At 34.4% G+C, this 24313-nt stretch overlaps 1 protein-coding gene across 1 annotated transcript; it reads left to right on the top strand.

Moving 5' to 3' along the window:
• The first annotated feature begins 1130 nt into the window (after nt 1-1130).
• Nucleotides 1131-23645, top strand: LOC122578256 (probable acyl-CoA dehydrogenase IBR3). The gene is made up of 19 exons (XM_043750171.1): nt 1131-1297; nt 5039-5107; nt 13610-13776; nt 14504-14638; nt 14721-14861; nt 14945-15076; nt 15174-15359; nt 15475-15552; nt 16010-16129; nt 16260-16358; nt 16475-16592; nt 16711-16973; nt 17075-17269; nt 17480-17622; nt 20521-20605; nt 20724-20933; nt 21295-21447; nt 21573-21677; nt 23173-23645. Exons 1-19 carry the CDS (start codon nt 1279-1281, stop codon nt 23362-23364), a joined length of 2610 nt encoding a protein of 869 aa, XP_043606106.1. The 5' UTR covers nt 1131-1278; the 3' UTR covers nt 23365-23645.
• Nucleotides 23646-24313: the final 668 nt, after the last annotated feature.

The raw sequence follows: 24313 nt of genomic DNA, 5'->3' as shown, positions 1-24313 counted from the left end.
TATTTGAAGTTTATAGGTATATTATAAAATAACATATATCCCAATTAGACAATCTCACATTCTTATTCATTTACCTAGTTTATAACAACTAGAATTGTCATTATACAAAGTAGCTTAATTCTTTAACTTATATCATCCTCATTAACTAAATTTTAATATTATATTTTCGAGTTTTAAACGGGAGAAGAGAAAATATAAAAAAGAACTAGAAAAAAAGATATAAAGAAAAGTAAAATAAAATAAAAAGCTAATATATCAGTCCTTAGAATTTAACCCAACTGAACATTTAATGGGGGTTTTCTTCAACATTTAGTTGGTTTCCTCCAGAACGGTAGTAATGAGACTTCGACCGCCAGTCATGCTCTCGAATTGACTATGTTGGTGACGTGATCGATCTCTACCGGACGATGAAGAAGCATGTCGCTGAGTCCAATCACCACTGCTGTTAAAAAAAGAAGTTAATATTTTAAATTTGTAAAGAAAGAATTAATAATTTATATTAATTACGATGCAAGTATAATTACATATTAGATTCTAGACTCGTGTCTAATCCACTATGCCTTATGATATTATTAGCATTAAATGTTAATTTTTGCGTTTTGAATTTAGTTTACTATTTTTGTTAGCTAAAATGATTTATATATATAAAAAAATTTTGATTTTATTATATTGAAATAATTTTTAAAATTATGCTCATCAAAGTTGTTAATTTTAATGATATTTAAATATTACAACTAATAATATGGTTATTAAAGTTGTAAACTGTAACATATTTAGTAATATTTAAATATTAAAAAGTCATAATATGTCATCATCATTAAAAAAATAATGAAAAAATATAAATTAATTATGAAAAATCTTAATCTTAATCTTTATCTTTATATATACTATAAGACAGCTGAACTAATGACTAATTAACCAATCAAATCGCTCAATTTTATCAAATTGACTTTCGCTTATGTCATTATTTAAATAAACTATAAATTAAAAATCCTAATAATCATTATCCAAATATATTATTATATTAGTATTTATTAACAAAACCAGACTGAATGATTGGATTTTGCAAAAGCTAAACAAGAAGAACTACAAGTTGCTTGCAACTCTCACTCATGATGTTTATGAGCATAATAATAATAATAATAACCCTCTAATCAAACCCCATCCATTTGGTTCGGTTTGGTCTCATCTCTGCAAATACTCAAATTTATATATATGTTTCGATGACGGAATTAGGCTCTAATACTCACCGGAGAGCGCCTGAAATCCCTTCACTTCATGGGCACTTGCGCTCAAGGTATTTTTATTTACTATATCTATCTAATTTACCTAGCTAGTTTATATTTGAGAAGCTAGTCTTAATTGAATGTTATTATTATGAGCATGTTTGCATTTGAAACTTGTGAATATGGCCTCAATCAGATATTATTCAATATAAAAAGAGTTTAATAGATTGTTAGATTAGTGTTATGAATATTTAAGTGTATCTTACAAGTTGGTTAGTACCTTGTGATATCTAATTCCTAAATCTTTTTGTATGCTGGGATGTGCTTTTGCATGTGGTATATTTTTTTGGATATATTTTCATTGATCCCATTATATTATATATTCTTTTGGAACATCTGTGAGGCAGACACTTGGTGTTCTAAAGGTGTCCCATGCCTTTATATAAGATTCTTCGACCTGAGATTTTATTTGATACCTTCCTTGTCGTAGGTGCAAAAGCCATAGATTAAAGTAAAATATTCATAAGCATATTAGAGAGGGGGGGCTATGCAATGTGCAATGTTGCTATGCCTTCTTACTTGTAATAATTGAGTATCTGCATAAAGTATACATGAAAGATCGGATAGAATAGAATCTTTCAATATTTCTTCTTCATGTAGTTTTATATGTGATTGGTATTAACGTGGTCTTATTTAATTGGTTTTTATGGGTTCAAGACTCTTCTGACAATGTATATATGTGCCGCTTATGTGCAGTATGTCATGTCAAGATTTCTTTATTTATCAAATTTTTTTTTTGTTTGTTTGTTGGGGGGACACATGCGGCGTGTGAGATGATCCAATTAACTAAGAGGGAGAAAAAATAAATAAGTTATTTAATTGGCGACACATTTTTCTTTTGTAGGTGTAGCATTTATAAGATTGAAACAACTCAATGAACTTGCATCAAGATTCAAAATGTACTTGAGTCTTAGTATTAGACTATCTAGTTGTTGGTATAAAATTAGATTAGTAGTGGAATGATGTATAGTGTAGGTTGTTTTTGATTGTAGTCTCAGGTTGTAAAAGGTGGGAATGTCCACCATGTTTGAATGATTGTATATGTGTTTTTTTATTGATAATTGAAATGACGTATTGTCCTCTTTCAAGAAAAAAAAAAGGCTGCAACTTGTTAGGGCAGAAAGGGTGAGAAGAAGAAGAGAGAATAACTTCATTTTCAGTGTCGTATCTCATTAACAGTTGCATGCTACATGTTGGCCGGGTAAATCATATGAGTGGATTAACAACTGAGGGCAATAGTTCTATTTAATTTGATGTAGTTTTCCAGGGTTTCTGAAAACTAGTTGTCTAGTTGTACTTGTTTTGACCTTTTGATTGGGCTGTAAACGAACCGAACGAACACGAACGGGACCTTGTTCATGTTCGTTCGTTTAACTTAACGAACGGTTCACGAACAAATTAACGAACAAAATGACTTGTTCATGTTCGTTTGTTTGTGTTCATGAACGACTGTTTGTGTTCATGAACGATTGTTCACTGTTCATGAACACAAACGAACGAACACTAATGAACGAACACAAACGAACGAAATATTTATAAATTAAGTATTTTTATTTTAACTTTTTCTTAAATAGTTAGGTATTAATAATATATATTATATAAAGCACATATTTATATTTGTAAATGAACATAACGAACAAATGTTCACGAACATAAACAAACTATTGTTCACGAACAACGGTTCATGAACATAAACGAACGAACGTTCACGAACAGATTATCGAATGTTCACGAACGTATATGAACGAACGAGAGCTTTGTTCATGTTCATTCATTTAACTAAACGAACGAACACGAACGAACTTCCCGCCGAACGGTTCATGAACTGTTCGTGAACTGTTCAGTTCGTTTATAGCCCTACCTTTTGATGATAAAGGTGCCAAATCTGCAAAGCTCATGCCTGAAGTTATATGTCATTTATTTCGTGATCATGAAGTTGGAGGTCCTAATGTTTGATACTTTGATGACATATTGAGAAATTTTTATAAGTGATGACATAATGTTTGATACTTTGATGACATATTGATAGTGGCAAAGATTGTTTGATACTTGGTAGAGAGGAGCAGAAAGGAGAATGAGAATTTAAAATGTCAAGTGTAAAACACTTACAAACTAAGTTTAATTTGGGGAATAGCTGTAAAGACCATGTGAACTAGTTCATACAGCCATTCCAAACACTAGATAACAAAAGGACATTAGTTGACTTCAATCTATGTATCTTTTTAAAAGTAAAAAAACTTATTGATAATCAAGCGTTGCTATCCACCACCAGAGAACTTGATGGCATGCTGTTGGCCTTGTAACAATCTGAAGTGGAATCTGGTTCTAGCAGATGAACAGTCAGATGTTAAGGTACATATTGATAGTGGCAAAGATTGTTGCAGAATGGGGGAAGAGCATCCTTTTAGCATAATCTTTAATTTGCTGTAATTACAGCTTTCTTACCCGAGCAACAAGTTGTGTCTGAGGTGCCATTTTGGATTGTATATTCTTTTTTTTTTTTTTTGTATCTACACTTGGTTAAACTTAACAGATTGCATATGATCTTTCCTTAAGATTATATTTGGAGAGAATGAGAGAGAGAGAGAGAGCTTGAGTTTATACAGAAAAGTTTATATTAGTACAGCACATGGGTACAGAAAAAAACGCTCGACCTAGTAGAGGATGAAGCATGTCTGTATACTAACTACCTGGATCATTTAATGTGAAGAGCCAGACAGCTGCTTCCACTTCCCTAATTACACATGTATCATACACTAACTAGGCAAACAAGATATTGAGTGTTGCAGTTTGGTTTACCCAAAAGTAGTGTGCCACCTCAAGATGTTGCTGTTTGGTAAAATTTAACGACCATCCCTCGCCTTTCGGAAGCTGGAAGGATCACTTGATGAATGTTTGAGTGTTGTGATAAATGCCTGTGACGGCATAACTGTTGTTGAGGTTGTTGTTCGCCCTTACGCTTATCATCCACCGTCCTGAAGCAATCTAACCCTAACATAGCAAGATTAGTCTTCATTGACATCCACAAGAAAAGGTTGTACTGGATTTTATAGGAAGTTTCTGGTACTATATATGAGTTATGATGGGAATGTTGCTTATGTTTCGGGCTGCATGAAATTTGAGACCAGACTCTTTTTATAGAGAGCATAACTCCCTCCCTCCCTCCCTCCCTCCCTTTTTTTTTATTTAAGTATTTTCTATAGATAAAGGCATAAAAGAAATAAATATTATCTTAAGAAATCCCACCAATGAGGGCTTTGAATCAATTCCTTTCAGATAAGTAGATGGAATCCTTGCACAGTAAATGTACCAAGTTTACACATAATGCCCCGAACCTTTAAGAGATCAAACTTCAGTGTTAATCAGTAGCCATTTCAGGGCTTAGATTATTCGACCAACCTTCCAAAGTTACCTGTTAAGAGTTTTCTATACATGCTAAACTTTTGTCTGATGAATCTTTTTATGGAATTCATTATTATCATTCATTCGATACCATGGAGATAAACATATAGAGAGGCAAGAAAAGCATTGTAGATTGCATTTACAATTTTAAGTAATGTCACCAAAATTGATCATGAATTTTGTAATTCAAAAGAAAGTACAAATAAAGAAGCAGTATAGAGGTTTTTGAACACTTATTGAGTCAAGAACATGGCAGATAGCTAGCTCAAAGAGTTCAAAGCTCTAGGGTAAATTTAACACATTATGGATAGAACCATAGAAAATTTCATGCAAGACCTTTGTGTTTGCAGGAAGAAGCAATTACATACTTCTCCGCTGGACACAATTGGTTTATCATCTTAAGTTTGACCTGTATTCCGGTAACTTCTGTTTTTCAGCTGCTTAATTATATTTGTAAGTTTTCTTTTCAGTTTGTTGTATAAATATCTAGTATACATTTGGATTTGGGACAAAAATGTCCCTAATTGCTTTGAATCCTTAGTTTTATCATCTATTGTCTTTTACACCACCCCTAGTTTGGGATTTTTAATACATTACTAAAACAAAATTTTCAAACAAAAGCTTAGTTATATTCACTTTGGCCATGCATCGAAATATTCTAAAGCTTGGCGACTTTAAGAAGTGTCACATAAGAATAGATGCCCCAAAGCTTTTAGCACACTTCAGTGCTAAAAGTACAATATAGCATCAAATTTCACAAATGCCGGTTAATCTTTGATATCTTCCAGGATTCTATTGTGTCATTTCACTACGATTGAGAATCTAACTGTTGTAAAGAGTAGTCCAAGAATTATAACGGTTTAGATCAACTTTTCGGAGAAGTTACTCATAGGACCACTCATATAAAGAAGTTTAGATCATTAATGATTTAATTCCCCTTTCAAATAGTATGACAAAGTAATTGTATTTGTTGGAGAGTGATGATGTGACATATCATCACTCTCTACTGGATTGCTCATCCGGGCCTACATGACCAAATAACCAGATAGCAAACGATATCTAAAAGTCATTATTGTTTTTATTATCTTTATGCTTTTATTTTTGTCTTCTTACGAGTTTGGGTGATTCCACTCGCTTTGCAACCAGACTAATCTCAAGGTGACTTGCTTTGCGAGCCTGGAGTCATAGTGGGTGAACCTCTATGGCCATTAGTGGGAAAGGATAGAACTTTTTACCTCTACATTGAGAGTGCAAAGTCCTTACCAATGGACCACCATGTCAAATGGTCTAATTACTACTATTCGATCTAATGTACCGGATGATAGGACGACTGGTCTCCCTTCCTAAATTATAGGAACGTGCCAATATGACAGCCGGATTCTGGCGTTGTTATGTCAGACTGCCATGGAACATTCTAGGTCTTTCGCTTGGTCATTTTTGCCTTTTATGGACTATCCCATGAAAGCCTGGAGGGGTAAAGGCCCAACATCTGCTTGTGCCCTAAAATGAACAGTATAAATATGCAGTACTATTCATTCATGGCCGCATTCAACACATTTAATTCATACCCTCACTTGATCTAGGAATATTGCACTACACTTGGTCATTTTCCCGTTTCCCATGATAATCTAGTCTGGTAGGTGCGCACTGTATATTCAAGAGACCATGGGATTTGTATGGATTGATCCCATTGTATTTATTGCTTAAATAGATGGTATTTAAAACCTTACAATGAATATCCAAATTACACATAGCTCGGAGAGGAAGCTTTACTTAATCCTTGATATTGGGTTGGATTTGAACCTAGTCTATTCAAATCTAGGCATAGGGTGATTAACAACGTGGCCTTGGATTATAGCGAGGAAAATCTAGGCACAGGACTGTTGGAGACTTGGAGGAGGCTGTTTTTCTTACAATAAAATTGTTCGCTGAGTTCCACTTGAAGCTCCTTGCATGCCACTTTTTTTCGTCACGTGTTTAGCGCACACATGAATTTCTAGATTAGTTGATGGATAAGTTGCTTAAAGTCTGCCACACCTTTAAGTTGGAACTTCTGATTGTGATGTTCCCAACTCATGGAGTTGGAGGAGATATCGGATCCAGTGAACTACGGTGTGTGCATGCAAGGGTTAATATTCTGATTCGTTGGATGGCGAAGGTATTGTTTGTTGTTTCTGGGAAGTACATGCGATGGGCTTGGTTCCAAGGAATATAACATAACTGATGTGAATGGAAGGTCATTGGGACATCTCGCCCAGCCATTATCATTATAGGCATTCATGAATGCAATGATGGAAAGAGAGAATACATGACGTATGAAAAGACCAAGTGATTATATATCTATGAGAAACCCAACTGTGGGGTACTCATTTGTAGACTAATACCTGAGTTAGTAGCCCTTATTTGGTCTAGGATACATTGTTTAAGAAAATTGATCAATAGAGGCATTTAAATTTGTCATTAGCATGTAGTAGTTCTCAGTGTCTTATACATTGATATTATTCTTGGCTGATAGTTCTCAGGGTCTTATACTTAGATATTATCCTTTACTGTTTGTAATTCTAACATACTCTCTGTGGTGTTCTAATGTTTTTTTCATGTAATGTTTTGCACTTGTAAGTTTTTTTCCATTAGTTTCATTTGGAACATCTACAAACAAGACATATGTTGTTCTTATGGTGACCTATGCAAGTCTCTAAGATTAACTATCCTCAGATTCGACCCGATACATTCCTTAGCTTCAGGTACAAAGCTAACATAGATACTAAGTAAGATTCATAAGCATATTAAAGAGGAGCCCAGGGCATGATGCTATGTCTCTTTAGACTTTTCTACGTAAATAATTGAGGATCAGAATAAACTATTCATGAAAGATCAGATATGGTTTAATCTTACACGATTTCTTTTATGACCAGCATTTGATCCAACTGCTACTATTTGAGTCTTTCGATTCGGTTTTGGATTTGAGATTGACTGCTAGTAAGATTATATGTTTTTCAAGGTTTCTAAGGAATATGAATATAATCTTTCAATGTATATCCCCTCCGGTTTAATTTAAAACTTTAGAATCTTGTGCTCACCACACCAGGATATATGCAATTTGGACTTTATATAAGAATACATTCCCTCAATGGCATCTTTTTGATGTGCATCCATCTGCATAAATATAATTGTGTGATTATATCGTTGGTTAATGGCATAAATAAAAGACTATATGCTATTCCTTCCTATTTTTTTCATAAGTGATATTATTGTTCCATTTATTTACCAACAGGAATTGGTTAAAATTTACTTGACACATATATGACTTCTGTGTGACTGTGTCTCAAAGAATTTTTTGTTTAAGCCATATTCGGAATACGAGACATTCTGCCTTGTTGATGTTGAAGGTCTAGTGGTGCTACCCGAAGACTATATGAATAGCCAACATTTCTATAAGTTAAGATACGTTTTGCTTGTTATTACTGCTAAGTCATTGCTTGGATATGTAGTGTTAATATAGACTTCACGTTGAACTGTATATTTGTAACACCTTACATTTAATTTGTTCTCTGAAATTGAAAGGAGTATATCTGTATTCTCATTGTTAAAAAGTTATAAAATTATAAATCTCTATGAGACCACTGGATCAGAATACTGCAACTTGATAGGGCGTAGACTGAGTGAAGGAAGAGTCACACTCAAGAATCTCACAGCACTTGTATTCTATCGCATTAACCGTTGAATACGTATATCATTAGTTTCCTGTAATCATAGACATGTAGTATGACCATTAAAAGAGAAGATATGGCATGATGGCAGTAGATTTCTACAATATCATGGTTGTGGGTTCAAACCTTGTTATAGCTTATGAGTTTGTTAGTTTGATTATTTAAAGTTATGGAAGAAAATAACTCATTCATCTCCATGTGAGTTTGTTAGTTTGATTGTTTAAAGTTATGGAAGAAAATAACTCATTCATCTCCATGTATTCGCCGAAACCACCCATATGAAAACTGGAAAAAATTTGAGCCTGATTTTTAGAATATATTGAGATCTAACTAGTAACCCATTCCCTGCTTGTTCATGCAAGCTTCTAGGAATCTAGGCTGTTATGTTGTTCATGAAAACTGGATAGCATTCTTCCTGCTTGTGAAGGTAATTGTACCAAGACCAACATTCTCTGCTTCATTTCATCTTTATAAATAAATGAGACAAAAGTACTTGGAAATGTGTTATATTGTCTTGTTTTGTTTTGTATTCATACATCACTTACTAGCACCAATATTGTGTGTGTCAAACTTTTAGTTTATTGTTATTGTGTGTTTATGGAGTAATGTCTGATAACAAGTATATTTTGATGATGTTCTTGCCATATAATATATGAGGTCAGATACTTGCCCAATAGCAAAATTTGTAGGTTTGATACGTACCATTGAGGCTGAGAGAAATAGATACATAAGATAGACGGGTCAAGGTTATTACACCTACTCCGATAAAGATATGCCATGCACAAAGAGGGAGAGGAATATCGAATGAACAACTAAGAAAACGTTAAAAACACTACAACCACTATAGGAATTACTTCATACAAGGCAAGTTGAACATTTATAAACCCAGTTTAGTTACTAAACTGCCTGTAAACACCACATGCAGCTGCATCATACTGCCAACAAAAACACTAAATAACAAAGAAGGCATTAACTGACTCCCATCTGTGCCTTTTGCTAGAAAGTAAAGACTGATTTGTTGATCAAGTCAAGCTTCCTAGTCCCCTCCACCGCAGAACACGATGGCTTACTGCTGACCTTGCAACAATCTGTAGTAGACTCTGGTGCCACCACACATACAATAGGGTTTTGAGGTACGTACTGATAGTGGCAAGATTGTTGCAGATTGAGTGAAGTCCTTACTTCTTTGCCTAACAACCTTTCGTTTGCTGTGCTTAACGCTTCCATACCAACCTTTACAAGATTTTTTGGTGCCAGTTTTGAAGCTGCAAATAAAGTAGAGTTAATACTAGTTAGTGAATATTACAAAAGGAAGTGAAGTATTATTTAAATGGTGTACTAGACTTGTCAGAACCAGAACATTTATATTTATATATAAGGGGGAAAAGGGTTAGAACTTAAAACAATAAACTATCTTTTTAAAGCAGAAAATGTTTTAACTTTTCAAGTGGTTGTGATTCCTTTTAGATAAGTCGGTAGAATGAATGTGGATCCGAGTATCGTTGCACATGACCACCATAGTGATCATAAGAATACACCCCTATCTGGATAACTAAAGAAATTGTCTTTAAGTTTGATTAACACGATTCTTGTCAACTGCGGATGGAATTTTTCGTGGCATCCTCGTATGAATTGCGTCCTCCACGTGTCTTTAAGATTCACCGAATGTGCCACCTAAGCTTGTTCAAGTTGTGTGAACGTCCTCCCTCGATCATAGGAACGTGGCATAGGAATAGATGTGATAAGCTACGCCACTTTGAGCTATCATGGAGTAAGAATAAATGGCATATGACCTCTTTAAATGGTCAGGAGTTTGGACTATGATGGTCCAAAGTTTAAAACGGCCAAATAGTTAACCGTTGTAAGGCGCGCAGATGAAGTCATTTTCTTATTCGAGTATAGAGCACTCATGGCTGGCCAAGTGTTGGATCAAATTTTGAATTTGTTTCTTTCATCTTAACACAAAAGGGGGGAAAAATAGATGATATACCACTATACCAGTAGCACTAGTTTATGCTAGGGAAAAGTATTCTAACTTTAAATTTTATTTATCTTAACTCCGATATTCATGCTAGCAGTGTCAGTACCTATAACTTTGAATTGTTAGCAAACCTATGTATCAAAGTAAATATTTTGTATTTGAACAGTGTGATAAGAAAATAAAAAAGGAGATGATATTGATATTAAATTTTTTTTTTCTTGTCACAATGTACAAATACCACAACATATGACATAAGTATTTAATAGACATCAGTTACGATAAATTAATATATAAAAAAATGGTATTAATATCAATTTTCATTTTGGATAGCAAATGGTTGTTGATGTTTTGTACAATTAACTTATAGAAAGGAAGTTAGAGTTATTGTACTTAAAGTATTTTGATTTTACACAAGTCGGCTTATGGTTTGTGGGGCTCTAAGCAGGACTAAATTTGGGGCCTCTTTTTAACTTAATAGATAAACTGTCATATTGAGTTGCTGTTTAATTTCGACGTTATTTAGTGTTTATTTTTCAAATAGTTGGATAGCAGCCCTGTTTTTTAATTCGTAGGAAATGTAGGATACTTTTATAAGGCCCAAAAATTCTTTCTCAAAATAATCTATAATCACTGAGCGCTCGTTTTGTTGTCTACATAATACAATATACTTTATTGTTTAAATGTCTATGGTCAGAGACGGAGACACAATGGGAGCATTGGGGGCAATTGCCCCCACTCTAATTTTGGTACAATGTAAAAAAAAATTTTAAAGGATATATTTATAATTTTAATTTTAAAAAGATATTTTATATAAAAAAAATACATATAAATGTCACATTTGTTGTCATAAGTCTTTTCTTCGAAGTCATTATTCTTGTAAGCATTAGTTTTGACTTTTGAGATAGATTCCTTCAGTGGTAGAGTAAAAAGTTTGAATTGTTTTAGTTTTTAATAATAAAAAGAGTTTGAAGAATTTGTTTTTGTATTGTTTGGGTAAATATGTAGTATATCAATAATATAGCTGTATGTAAAAAAGTAATATTTCTTTTCAAATAGGAAGTGATATTGCTACAACAAATCCTGCATAATACAGTTGTACACTGCGTAATCCAATTTGTATATTTGTTGTAAATGGCTGAATTTTGTTGTATAAATATCACCCCCTTTTCAAATTATTATAGTATATATATTTATTTTAAATAAGTAATAATTCTAATCACATAGTAAGGTAGAAAGATATATAGAAACTATAAAATTTCATAAAATACCTACATTATCATTAATATCATATATGATTGATTTCGATGAACTTATATTATATTGTTTAATATACGTAACTCATTGGTCGTCACATGTTTCAAAATTGCAAAGATTGACCATTGACGTTTATATTAAAGACAGACATTTTCATAGTCGGCACTTACATAAGCTAAATTCGGCTTTCTGAACAACGATTTTTGATAATTTGATTAAACCAGACGTTAACAAAATTCTTTAAAAGGCTCATTTTCTATTCTCTAGCTAGGGCCTAATTTTTTATATACTATGACTCTGATAAATATAACAATTTTCAAATTTGTCCCCTCGCCAAAAATTTTCTGGCTCCGACCCTGTCTATGGTGCCTTATCTTAATTGATTCTAGCCCAAAAAACAACGCAATTTATAAAAATATGGGGGCCTTTGCTTTTGGTGGGCCTTAGGCCCATGCCTGACCCACTATGCTATGTAAGCCAGCCTTGATTTTACAAAGTAAACATCTCCCAGCTACGTAAAATTTCATACTTGTTATGGATAAGTATATCCTCTATATATGCGTCTTCATCCATGAATAAGCTACCATAAATACATGAGGAACAAAGCATGTTATATTGATGGGCAGTTACATGGGCGGAGCTAGTGGGGTGGGGAGGGGGTGACTAGGGCCTAAGGGGTGCTTGTCCCTGCCAACTTGTCAAGTTTTCCTCTATAAAATTTGTCCATGGTTGAGAACTACAAATACTTTGGCTGGAAGTTGCAGGTTTCCGGTCATCAAGTTAGGAAAGTCAATGTATAGGTATTTCAAATACGATAGTTTTACACGGTCATATCATTCTTTCGAGCATGATGTAGGGAGGATCTACACAGAAACTTGTATATAAAATGCAGCTTAAGAGAGAATGGGGAGTTTGGTGGTGGAAGACGGAGATGGGGATTTTAAAGGTGGAAGATGAGATTGATGCAGATAATTGTTTCCTTTCTTTTCAATTTAATAGTATAGATAAATTTATAATTTGACCCCTTAACTTATGTATTGTTTATAAGAAAAGTAACTTAGTTTGAAATTTAGAAGATATATGCTTTTAAATTTGATATTTACCAAAAATGTCCACATTACCACCACAAATCAACTCCGTTAAAAATGTTAGGAAAATATCTTTCATCACCCCGACCCTTATCAATCAAAATTCCTGGATTTGCCCCTAGGCTGTTATATGTCAAAACAAAAAAAAAAAAACTATTGTATTTAAAATTGATATTTAAATTTGGAGTAAGTGATAGATTGGATATCTACAAATTGGAATCGATAACAATAAACCTCGTTCATTTGAAATCTAAACATGTTATATTTTGGATATAAATATAGTAGCAAACATAACATTAAAACAAAATGAAAAATGTTGTTGAAGGTCATTTTCACAATATCATTTGTTAAAGCTAATTGGCTAAACGCACACGACTATTCACATTTTCTTCTTTAAAAGTAAAAAAATATATTTGTTACGTGTTACTATTTTTTATAATTTTTTTTTGATGATATTATATATTTGTTTGTCTAGATAATATTATCAATTTATCACCATTAACCAACTAAGACAAAGGGAAGTCAATCACGACGAGTAGGTCTTATTTGACAATTTGGGTGTGTGTTCACTTTATTTTCTCAAATATCTCCAACTATCTATAAACAGAAAGAAAAAGACAAAATTTAAGACGTTCGACACCAGCATATCCGCTCAGTATTATTACTTTAATTAATTTTAAACTATAAGCAAAAAAATCATTGAAATTTGCCTTTGAAGAAAAAAAAAAAAAAAAATTTCGTTTTGATAATTCCAAAGTCTTGCATCTCTATCTCCATATGTATTTGTAGTTTTGTATACACATAATACGTAAACTGCTGGTAGTGTTCATACTAATCATTACAATATTAATAGTAAAAAAATATTATAAATAGTAACAATAATTGCAGATAATCTGAAAATGGGATCAGTTGGTGGAGCGAGGAGGACGGATGAACTAATAGTAAATCGTGGAGGAGCTGCACATGATGAAATTGATAAACAGGCTTTGTTTCGTTATTGTTCTCTTTATGTTCAAGGCTTCCCTGTTTCTTCTTCTCTTTTTTCTGTTTCTCAGGTTCCATTCTAATCTTTTTCCTTTTTTCATTTCTATTTATCAACTATATATATATATATGGTTTGTTACATTAATATTGATCAAAGGTGCTACAAAACTGTTATTTTTGGCTATTTGATTGGTTTCTTTTGGATAGGATAATTAGGGGTTACAAGTGGGGAGTTATGAGTGAAAGTGTGCTTTTTGTATGTATTTCACCTTGTAGACTAGTGATCGCCGGTTATGATTGATGACGTCGCTGCTTATTATAGCTTATATGGTTTCCATATCGACAAAAAAAATAAGTATATACAGTAGCTATGAATTTAAAATTCGATAAGACGGTTTGGAAGTTGGTTACACATGATAAATATGTGTGACAAGGTTTTAGATACATTTGGATGCACACTTAATCCTAGAAGCATATATATATATATATATATTTACACTTAGATATTAGAGCATTCAGAGTGGTCACCATAAAATTAGAGTGGCTTTAGATACATCAGCATCACACGCTGGACTATATTTTTACATAAAACACAATCACACTGATATCAAAAAGTAAAAAAAATGTATAACACTCAAGTACGGCATGAAGGATACCATGTCGTGGCACTCGTTCTGCTGATCATGTCGAACAAGGAGTGGTGCTCACTCAATGTTCAAAATATCCATTCCGCCCCAAATTTGAATTTGAAATTCATTCTCCGAGTGTTAATATTTACTGCTGCTTATTGTTGATCAGTTTGGGCATGGCCAGTCCAACCCGACGTATCTAATCGAGATGCAGTCAGGTCCTTTAGTGAAGAGGTATGTTTTGAGAAAAAAGCCTCCTGGGAAACTTCTCCAGTCTGCTCATGCTATCGAAAGAGAGTATCAGGTAATAATCTGTTTTGTTTTTATTTAAGGGCTTGTGTGTGGTTTTATCTTGCCTTTTCTTATTAGATGTTCTATTATGACAGGTGCTTCATGCATTAAGTACACATACGCAAGTTCCTGTACCCAAAGTGTTTTGTTTATGTACAGATTCAAGTGTAATTGGAACTCCATTCTACATCATGGAGTTTTTGGAGGGACGCATCTTCTTAGACCCTATGCTACCTGTATGAACCCTACTCAAATATTTAATTGTGCATTTGTGCTATATTCTCATTTGTATGTTTATATATACGCATATATGTTTTAGGGTGTAGCACCTAATAGGAGGGCGGCTTTGTACCATGCAACTGCTAAAGCTTTGGCTTCTATTCATGCTGCAAATGTTGATGCAATCGGTCTGGGAAACTATGGCAGACGAAAAAATTACTGTAAACGGCAGGTATATTGACTTCAACTTATCAAATTGTAAACCCTTTAAATTATCAAAACTTATGTTTGTTTTTTTTAACAAATGTATACTTTTTGCTATGCATCAGGTGGAAAGGTGGGCAAATCAATACATTGCTTCTACTGGTGAAGGAAAATCTGAAAGAAACCCAAAGATGTTGACATTGATTGATTGGTTGCGACAAAATATCCCTTCAGAAGATTCATCTGGAAGCACAGCAGGTCTAGTCCATGGTGATTTTCGGATTGATAATCTAGTTTTCCATCCTATTGAGGTGCATTTCTTTAAGCTGATGATCATTAGTTTTGTATGTAACTTTTTTGTGAGCTCAGTTTGTAACTATATGGTTTTCTACTGTATTAATAATATGTATAAGTTAAAAAATGCAGGATAGAGTGATTGGCGTTCTTGATTGGGAGTTGTCGACTCTTGGAAATCAGATGTGTGATATTGCATACAACTGTCTGGTAAACTAATCATTTTGCAAACATTATGAGTAGAGATTATCATCTATCTGAAACAGGTCAAATGGGTAAAATCCAAAAACATATCTGAAAGGAGAACATGTCAATGACTTGTAAATACGCTCAAGGTGTTCTTTTACATGCACAAGACCTCCTAAATCATTTTATTCAAATAGTTGGATGGAAATATCATAATTGTTTTAATATAAAGTTATGCAGCACAAGATTATAGGACAGTAACAAGGGTTCTGATCCGTATTACAAACTAACCATTTCGACATCCCCCCCTTGTTTTTTTCTTCCTCTTTTTTTGCTCAGTTTATTTATGAGATGTGCATATCAACTTGAAATAAGACTTTAGTGATGAGTTACACACTACTGTTTGTTGGTTGTCATCAGGATTGCACACATAATAAACTTTCAAAGCTAAATCACCTTTTCTTTTCTTCTTCTCTGGCAGATGTATGTCGGCGATATGTCACGGGATAAAGTGAAACACAATAGCGGTTTTGAAATTACTGACGCTCCTGAAGGAATTCCTTCTTTGGAAGAACACCTAACTGATTACTGCTCTGCTGCAGTAAGATTATTGCAGATAATGTTGATTATTAAGTTTAATTTATCTTACTTTTTAACAACCATACTTGTATGTACTATTTACATATTGTTTGCTCGTGTTGATAAATTAATGTTAGTTCTTTGTGTTGTAGGGAAAACCATGGCCTGTTGCTGGATGGAAGTTTTATCTTGCGTTTTCACTTTTCCGTGGTGCGTCAATCTTAGCTGGTGTCCACAGTAGATATATTATGGTATGCTTGACCATTAACATATGAATAATCGCAACTACGGAATTCGAGTTTTGTATTAAAGATTTAAAGTACTCAAAAAATAACTCAAAAACTCATAAGTTGATCTTAAATTTTAGGGTAACGCATCCGGTGGAAAGCGTGCCGAAGATGCAGGGGAAAAAGCCAATGATCTTATACAAATTGCTTGGTCTTATATAGAGAGGGAAACTGTTCTGTCACAAACCCCTCCATCAAGTAACTATATTTTCTTAAATTTTAACTGCAATGCTTACGGGATTCTCCCTGTGTTGAAGTGTTGATTGGCTAACATCTAACCTTATGGGACCTTCTATTTTCATTTTAAACTTTACAGTCACAAGAGGGAAGGATTACGTTCATGGTATTGCCAACGACAAGAAAGATCGAGGGTTGGAAGACGGGGGGAGATTTGTTCCTAACAAAAAAGTTCAGGAGTTAAGAGAAAAATTAATTAAGTTCATGGAAGATCACATATACCCGATGGAGCACGAGTTCAGTAAGCTTGCTCAGTCTTCCATGCGCTGGACGATTCACCCACAAGAGGAAAAGTTGAAGGAAATTGCAAAGCAAGAAGGCTTATGGAATCTTTTTATACCTGTGATGTGTTTTTCCCTGCTATATATGTGTTAAATTACATTTTGAGTACATTTAATTGCGCATAACTAGTCTAACTTATTGTTTTATTACTTAATATGCAGCTGGATAGTGCTGCAAGGGCAAGAAAAGTTCTTTTTGAAGGCAAAGATGATGAGGTCATTGGAATGGGATTTCCTAACCAATTGGGTGCTGGGCTCTCGAATCTTGAATATGGATACCTTTGTGAGATCATGGGTCGCTCAGTATGGGCTCCACAAGTGTTCAACTGTGGGGCACCTGATACCGGAAACATGGAGGTGATATATTTTATTCTTTAAAGGATATGTTGATTTCGTATGACATTACCAAACAGTGTGTAATCATACGGAAAAATTCTTATTGTAGTCAAAAGTTAATAGTCAGTTAATTTAGTCCATTTGTTTCATTTCCTGTTTTCACCTTATGGGGTTTTTACCTTTGAGGATAAATTGGGAACCCATAATAATTTTTATTTTCCTGTATTTTAGGTATTATTGCGGTATGGCAGCAAAGAACAGCTTCAAGAATGGCTTATTCCATTGCTGAATGGGACAATCCGGTCTGGATTTGCAATGACAGAGCCTCAAGTTGCATCTTCTGATGCAACTAATATAGAGTGTTCTATAAGAAGGTATCTTATCCAGCAACCAGATATTTTTTAATTAACCGTTTGAATTATATTGATATTCAAAATATGACAATAATACAAACTATAGAAACATTCAGCCTAATGCATCCAATTCTAGTAAGTAAAAAATTCTATACCAGCCCAGATACACTTCTATTCATTCATTTCCTATACAAGATCTTTAAGCAATCCATTCAAACCACAATCTCAAGGGCAGCTTCAAACTCAAAGTATGCTAGAAGAGGACCAAGTAGCTTCATCTTTCACAGCTCACTATTCCAAATCGCATGCATACTTTAAGGAAATCAGAAACAGTCACACCAGTACTTCAGATAGCCACAAATCTGCTATTGACCCAACTCAGCTCCCATTTAGCACCAATTTTGATCACATTCAAAGTCTTCTTAACTCTTAAAGACAGCAGCTTGTTTCTAATACTATCTTTAACAATAGTACACACTGCCTCCTACCCTCCTCACTCCTTTCCACATTTTGGAAGATTCTAATGTTCCTTTCTTGCCAAACAAAATACACTGCAGCAGCCACAATGATCTTATTAACCACAACACCAATGTTATTCTTTCCTTTCTTTCCAGCAATTTCATGGATTAAATCCTGCAGTGAGGAATTTTCACTCATTCAGTCATTCCCCACCCCAACTTTCTTAGCTTGGCCCAGATAACCCCAGAATATTTGCATTTGAAGAATAAATGCTCATGATTATCAATTCCAGACTTGCATAATGCACATTGCATACTCCCATTACTCTGCCACTTGACAACTCTATCTTGAGTCATTAGTTTCCCCAGAACAGCAAGCCATAGGATAAAAGCATGTCTTGGGTTAAATTGTTTGAACCAAACCACTCCTTTCCATTCAACATTTGGTCAATTATCTCTTAAATCCTGCCAAGCCTGTTTAGTAGAAAACTCCATATGTTGATCATTTTTTGAAATCCAAACAATTCTATCCTCTTTATTCAACTGCAACACAGGAGTATCAATATTCGTCAGTACTCCAAACCTATCTTCCCATTCTTCAGGCCAATTCCAATTCCCATTATTAATCATATCTGCTACTTTAGTATCAACCTCCATTCTGGCATCATACAACACTCTTTTGGTAATAACCTGACTCGGTGGACCATCAGAACACCATTTATCATACCACATGGATGTTCTTCTGCTATTTCCAGTCTTGTACTAATACATGTTGTTTCACCAAGTCCCTTATACCCAGCATTGTTTTCCAACCCCAGCTATCATATTTGTCTTCTTCAATCTCCCAAATACTCATATTCTTTAACTTGACAATATTAACCCATTTTGCCCAAAGAGAATTATTATTCTCTATAATCTTCCAAAGTTTCCTAACAAGCAACACTTCATTCCATTTTCTAATAATTTTTATACCTAAACCACCCTGCTCCTTAGGTCTACAAACAATTTTCCATGCAACCCGCCTTACCCACAGCAGACTCACCACCATTCCATAAAAAGCCTTTCAACAATTTTTCAATCTCCTTAATAACAGGCTAGGCAAAATAAAAACTGCAGCCCTGTATAATTGCATTGATGAGAGTTAGATGCAATCAACTGAATTCTCCCAGCATAAGACAACATCTTGTTCTTCCAACAATCAATTTTATTTTTAACCCTCTTAATTAAAACCTTGCAGTCACCCACCCCCAATATCTTAGCAGTAGTGGAACACCTAAATTTTTACAGGGAGTTTCCCACATTTAAAAGGTAACACTTGTAACAAATCAGCCCTATCCTCTTCTTTTTTACTGCCAAAAAATATGGTACTCTTACCTAGATTAGGGGTGAGACCAGACACCTTAGCAAATTCATCCAAAGTTTCCTTAATCACTCTAATAGAACCCACATTGCCTTTACAAAACACCAACAAATCATCAGCAAAACACATATGAGACAACTTAAGCTCATTACATCCAAAATGATAACCATAATCACTAGATCTCTGAATATTCTTGCTCATAATGAGATTAAACACCTCTATTACCATTGTAAAAAGGTAAGGTGATATAGGATCTCCTTGTCTAAGCCCTCTACCACCCTTAAAATACCCTTTGATTTCACCATTTAAACAAATAGAGAACTTAACAGTTGAAACACAAGTCATAATTCAACTAACCATATTCCTATGAAAACCAAATTTCTTCAAAATGGCCTGTAAAAACTCCCAACTCACAGTGTCATATGCGTTTTGAATGTCAATTTGCATTGCACACCTTTTGGGCCCACTCTTCCTATTATACCCTCTTAAAAGTTCTTGTGCCATCAGAATGTTATCCTGGATATGCCTCCCAGGCACAAAAGCACTCTGGTTTATATGAACAATTTTGCCCAGCCCATTTTTAATTCTATTACATAGAATTTTACTAATACACTTATAAAGAACATTGCAACATGCTATAGGCCTAAAATCAGTCACTTTACTAGGTGTATTAACCTTAGGAATAAAGGCAATAAGTGTAGCATTGACCTCACCAAGTAATTTTCCAGTTCTGAAGAACTCCTGCACAGCCAAACACACCTTAGAACCCACAAAATTCCAGGCTTTCTTAAAAAAAAAAAACTGCAGGATAACCATCAGGCCCATGTGCTTTGCTACTATCCATACTAAACATGGCCTCCTTTATTTCATACTATCCAGCAACCAGATATTGAAGTTATAATATTATGAAAATTTTGTCTAAATTCTGGAACGAAGCCAACTAGAACATAATCATACTCTACAAATACTAATGATACTAACCCTTCATCAGACAGCTAACCAATATTTTCAGTTTTCATGCATTAGAGACTCTGCAAAATCAGAATATAAGGTGAAAAGATATTTCTAATATTTGATAATGAAGTTGGATAACATGAACAGAGAAGGCGATAGTTATGTCATAAATGGAAAGAAGTGGTGGACAAGTGGAGCCATGGATCCTAGATGCAAGCTCCTTGTACTTATGGTTAGTTTCAGCTTCTAGTCCTCCCCTTGAAAAGAGACAGAAGTTGGCTTTATGTGGTCAATCGTATTACTATGTCTAGCATCAAGGAGTTGACCCATTTTACTGCATGATGATGCAGGGGAAAACTGACTTTAATGCGCCAACTCATAAGCAGCAATCCATGATTTTGGTAGATATTAATACTCCTGGTGTGACGGTAATAAGACCACTCACGGTGTTCGGCTATGAGGATGCACCACATGGGCATGCAGAGATTTCATTTGAGAATGTTCGTGTTCCAGCTAAGAATATCCTTTTAGGAGAGGGCCGTGGCTTTGAGATTGCACAGGTAAACCAAATGACTAAAAGTGACAAAATTGGTGGGTCAGGTGGTTGGGTCAAAAGGGTACTCTTTTGTACACGTTGAAACGTGTAGTACTGGGTTCCTTCTGTGTAATAGCACATGGGGAGCATGAACTGGAACTAGACCATGCCCATTGTTCTTGCAACACATTCTGTATAAATTTCTTATTGTAGCTAATGTGTCAAATTTGAATATTGGTTATAGTGATTATTTTACATTTTAGAGATATAGCATATAACCTGAATCAATTGATTCACTTGTAATAGGTTTCCATTTCACGAAAGTACCCTTAAAGCATATATAACTTATGCAACAATGCTCGAGTAAAGCAATTTTGTATTTACAGGGTAGGTTGGGTCCAGGGAGGTTGCATCACTGCATGCGAACAATAGGTGCAGCAGAACGAGGGATGCAGTTGATGGTTCAGAGGGCTCTTCAAAGAAGAACGTTCGGAAAATTTATAGCTGAACATGGCTCTTTTCTCTCTGAATTGGCCATGGTAATTATACAAATAGGGGTTTTGTGACGGTTTATTTTGATTACATTGACCTTAAATATGTAGATTCTGCTTTAAGCTTGATCCAATCCTTCTTCAATGAATACAAGTTGATTTTTTTAATGCAGTGTCGAATAGAACTAGAGAGAACCAGGCTATTAGTTCTTGAAGCTGCAGACCAACTTGATCGGCATGGAAATAAGAAAGCTCAAGGGGCCCTTGCAATGGCCAAGGTAACCTTTCTTGCTTGTGCATTTGGTAATATATAAAATGGCACATTACTGGTTTCAGTTTATAAATTGATCGAGTATTGAATGAAGATAATATAACTGACATGATGGTGAAAGTATAAGTAAATTACATGACAAATCTTTTGGTTCACTGATGTTTATATCTGTTTTACCTTACAAGTGCTAACTTGACATAATTAGAACCAATATAGACATGATAGCATCACCTGAATATTTCTCTTTAATCTCTTAAATGAACTGGTTGGGTCTCAATAAATGCCTCAGTTTTGTATGGTAGAGGAACAATTTCTCCTGTGTTGTGTTCTCAAGTTTTATTAAAAATGAAAGTTAGAGAAGAGGAGGAGGTTAAAAAAGAAAAACTGTGTGTCTTGGAAAGATCAGAGACTGGTAGGAGGTTTCTTTATTAGGTTTTCTGTACATTGACCAAATTATTATTTCTTAAGTTAGATGGTAGATTAAAGGACATAACAGTAAATTTCAAGTCTTCATTTGATCAATTCCTTTCTTTCAATCTTGAAAACATTACTCTCTTCACCTTCCCTTCTTTCTAGCTTTGAGAACTCATCTTTTAATTTTTTATTTTTTAATTTTGAATAGCAGTGGTCATTGGACTCATTTTTTAATCTAACCTCCTTTTCATTCACTCAACCTTCTCCTCTCTTTCCCTTTCTTTTATCTATACTATATTATAAAGCAAATCTACTTTTGATTTTCAACATTGAACTTAAAATTTCAATATTGATTTTAAGTTTCAACAATGTACACATTATAAACCACCGCCAATCTCCGCCGCTACCACTGCTCCCCACCACCACCCGTCACCGTCACCTCCACCGCCATTACATCACCATTACCGCCGCCACCTCCATCACCACCGCAAAGCGCGGGTACCTTTTTATCGTTTTCTTAAAAATAAATCCTGAGAACACAGCCTTAGGAACAAAGAAATAAGTAGAATGCATTCGGTTCACTATCTGGTATCCACCACCATCTAGTACAAACTAGAGGACATTAGGTTCACCAGCCGCTATACAGTTGGGGAAAATTTTGGAGTCATACTTGCTGTTTGCTTGATACAGTAATATCTTTGATCAAGCATATGAGTTAGAGGTGACAGATGAGCAATTGAGTTGGCTGGGTAACGGGTCAAAACGGTTAAGGTGGGGCGCGCTAATGCTAGTGAGGATTACCAAGCACAATATTATTGATCAATCTATGAATAATACGATTCTGGAAAATAACTCTTTGATTGACTTCTGCCGACCCATTAAACCCATTCATTTCCCTTTTAGCCAAACTTATTGGTTGATCCAATTCACTGGTGTGGGATGCAACACTACCCAAGTCAACCCCTCAAGTGTTGAGATTGTCATCTTCAATTAATGATTGTTGTAATATGCTAATTATTTCGAATTTGAATCTATGGGGGTAACAAATTGGCACGACTACTGACTCATATGCGTCTGATATGGAACAGGTAGCAACTCCAAATATGGCTCTGAAGGTGCTCGACATGGCAATTCAAGTGCATGGGGCAGCAGGCGTATCAGGAGACACTGTTTTGGCCCATCTTTATGCTGCAGTTAGAACTCTGAGAATCGCCGATGGTCCAGACGAAGTTCATTTGGGGACAATTGCCAAATTAGAAATAAGAAAAGCCAAGCTTTGAAGATTTCATAAGTGTCATATTTATGCAGCTTTAAAGTGATGAAGTAAAACGTACAAAAAATAAATCAGAGAACCAAAATGTCGAAACAAACTATTAATCCAATGTTTCTTAGTTATGGTTAATGAGGCATCTAGCTTCTGTGTTTGAAAGATGTAAACCCATAAATGATTTTGTAAAATATAAGCCCTTGTTACAATAAATGATTGAGATTGTAAAATATAAGCTGCTCTTGTTAATTGTACCCAGAAATTGTTACAGTAAATAAAGTGCTGTTTTATGAAGATACTCTTTTATGCAGTTATGCGGTAAAAATAACTAGGCAAAAATGGCACTTGATGACTTTGTGATTGAGCCTGACAAATCTGTGTTCAAACAGCACTCTTGGTTACATATTGTTATGGTGCATAAGTAAGTTTCTGGTATACTGGTGGTATAGGTTGAAATTTGTTTAGGCTCAGCTGTTTCATGTTGGAATCGAGTTGAGCTTTAGACTTAAAAGTGTCATGTTGATTAATATTAATAATAGGGGTAATTGTTTAGGAAGTACTTCAACTTAGACACTTTTGTTTTTTGGGCTCCAACAAAAAAAAAGTTCGGAATGAAAACGGATAAGATCACTTTTGTGGGACTACGACCTGTTTTTGATGACGTGGACTCCAGTTAGCCGGTTGTAGCCTTATATTTTACACATCATATATCACATCCTTTACCATGTGTATCCGTATATGGAAAAATGATTTATGATGTTAACATCATCTTTGTTAGATGATGTTGCTCTCACAAACTCACTTAAATCAATTTCTACACATGTCAAAAAGACCCCCATGATTTTAATGGTTTGTGAGAGCAACATCATCCAACCAATATAATGTTAACATCATCCAAGTTATCCCTATATATATATATATATATATCATATTCTGTATAATATTATAAATATAAATCTGAT

Source organism: Erigeron canadensis, chromosome 8, assembly GCF_010389155.1.
Source record: "Erigeron canadensis isolate Cc75 chromosome 8, C_canadensis_v1, whole genome shotgun sequence".
In the NCBI taxonomy this organism is placed as follows: Eukaryota; Viridiplantae; Streptophyta; class Magnoliopsida; order Asterales; family Asteraceae; genus Erigeron; species Erigeron canadensis.
Note: the sequence above shows the minus strand (reverse complement) of the source record. Positions and strands in the feature narration are given on the sequence as shown.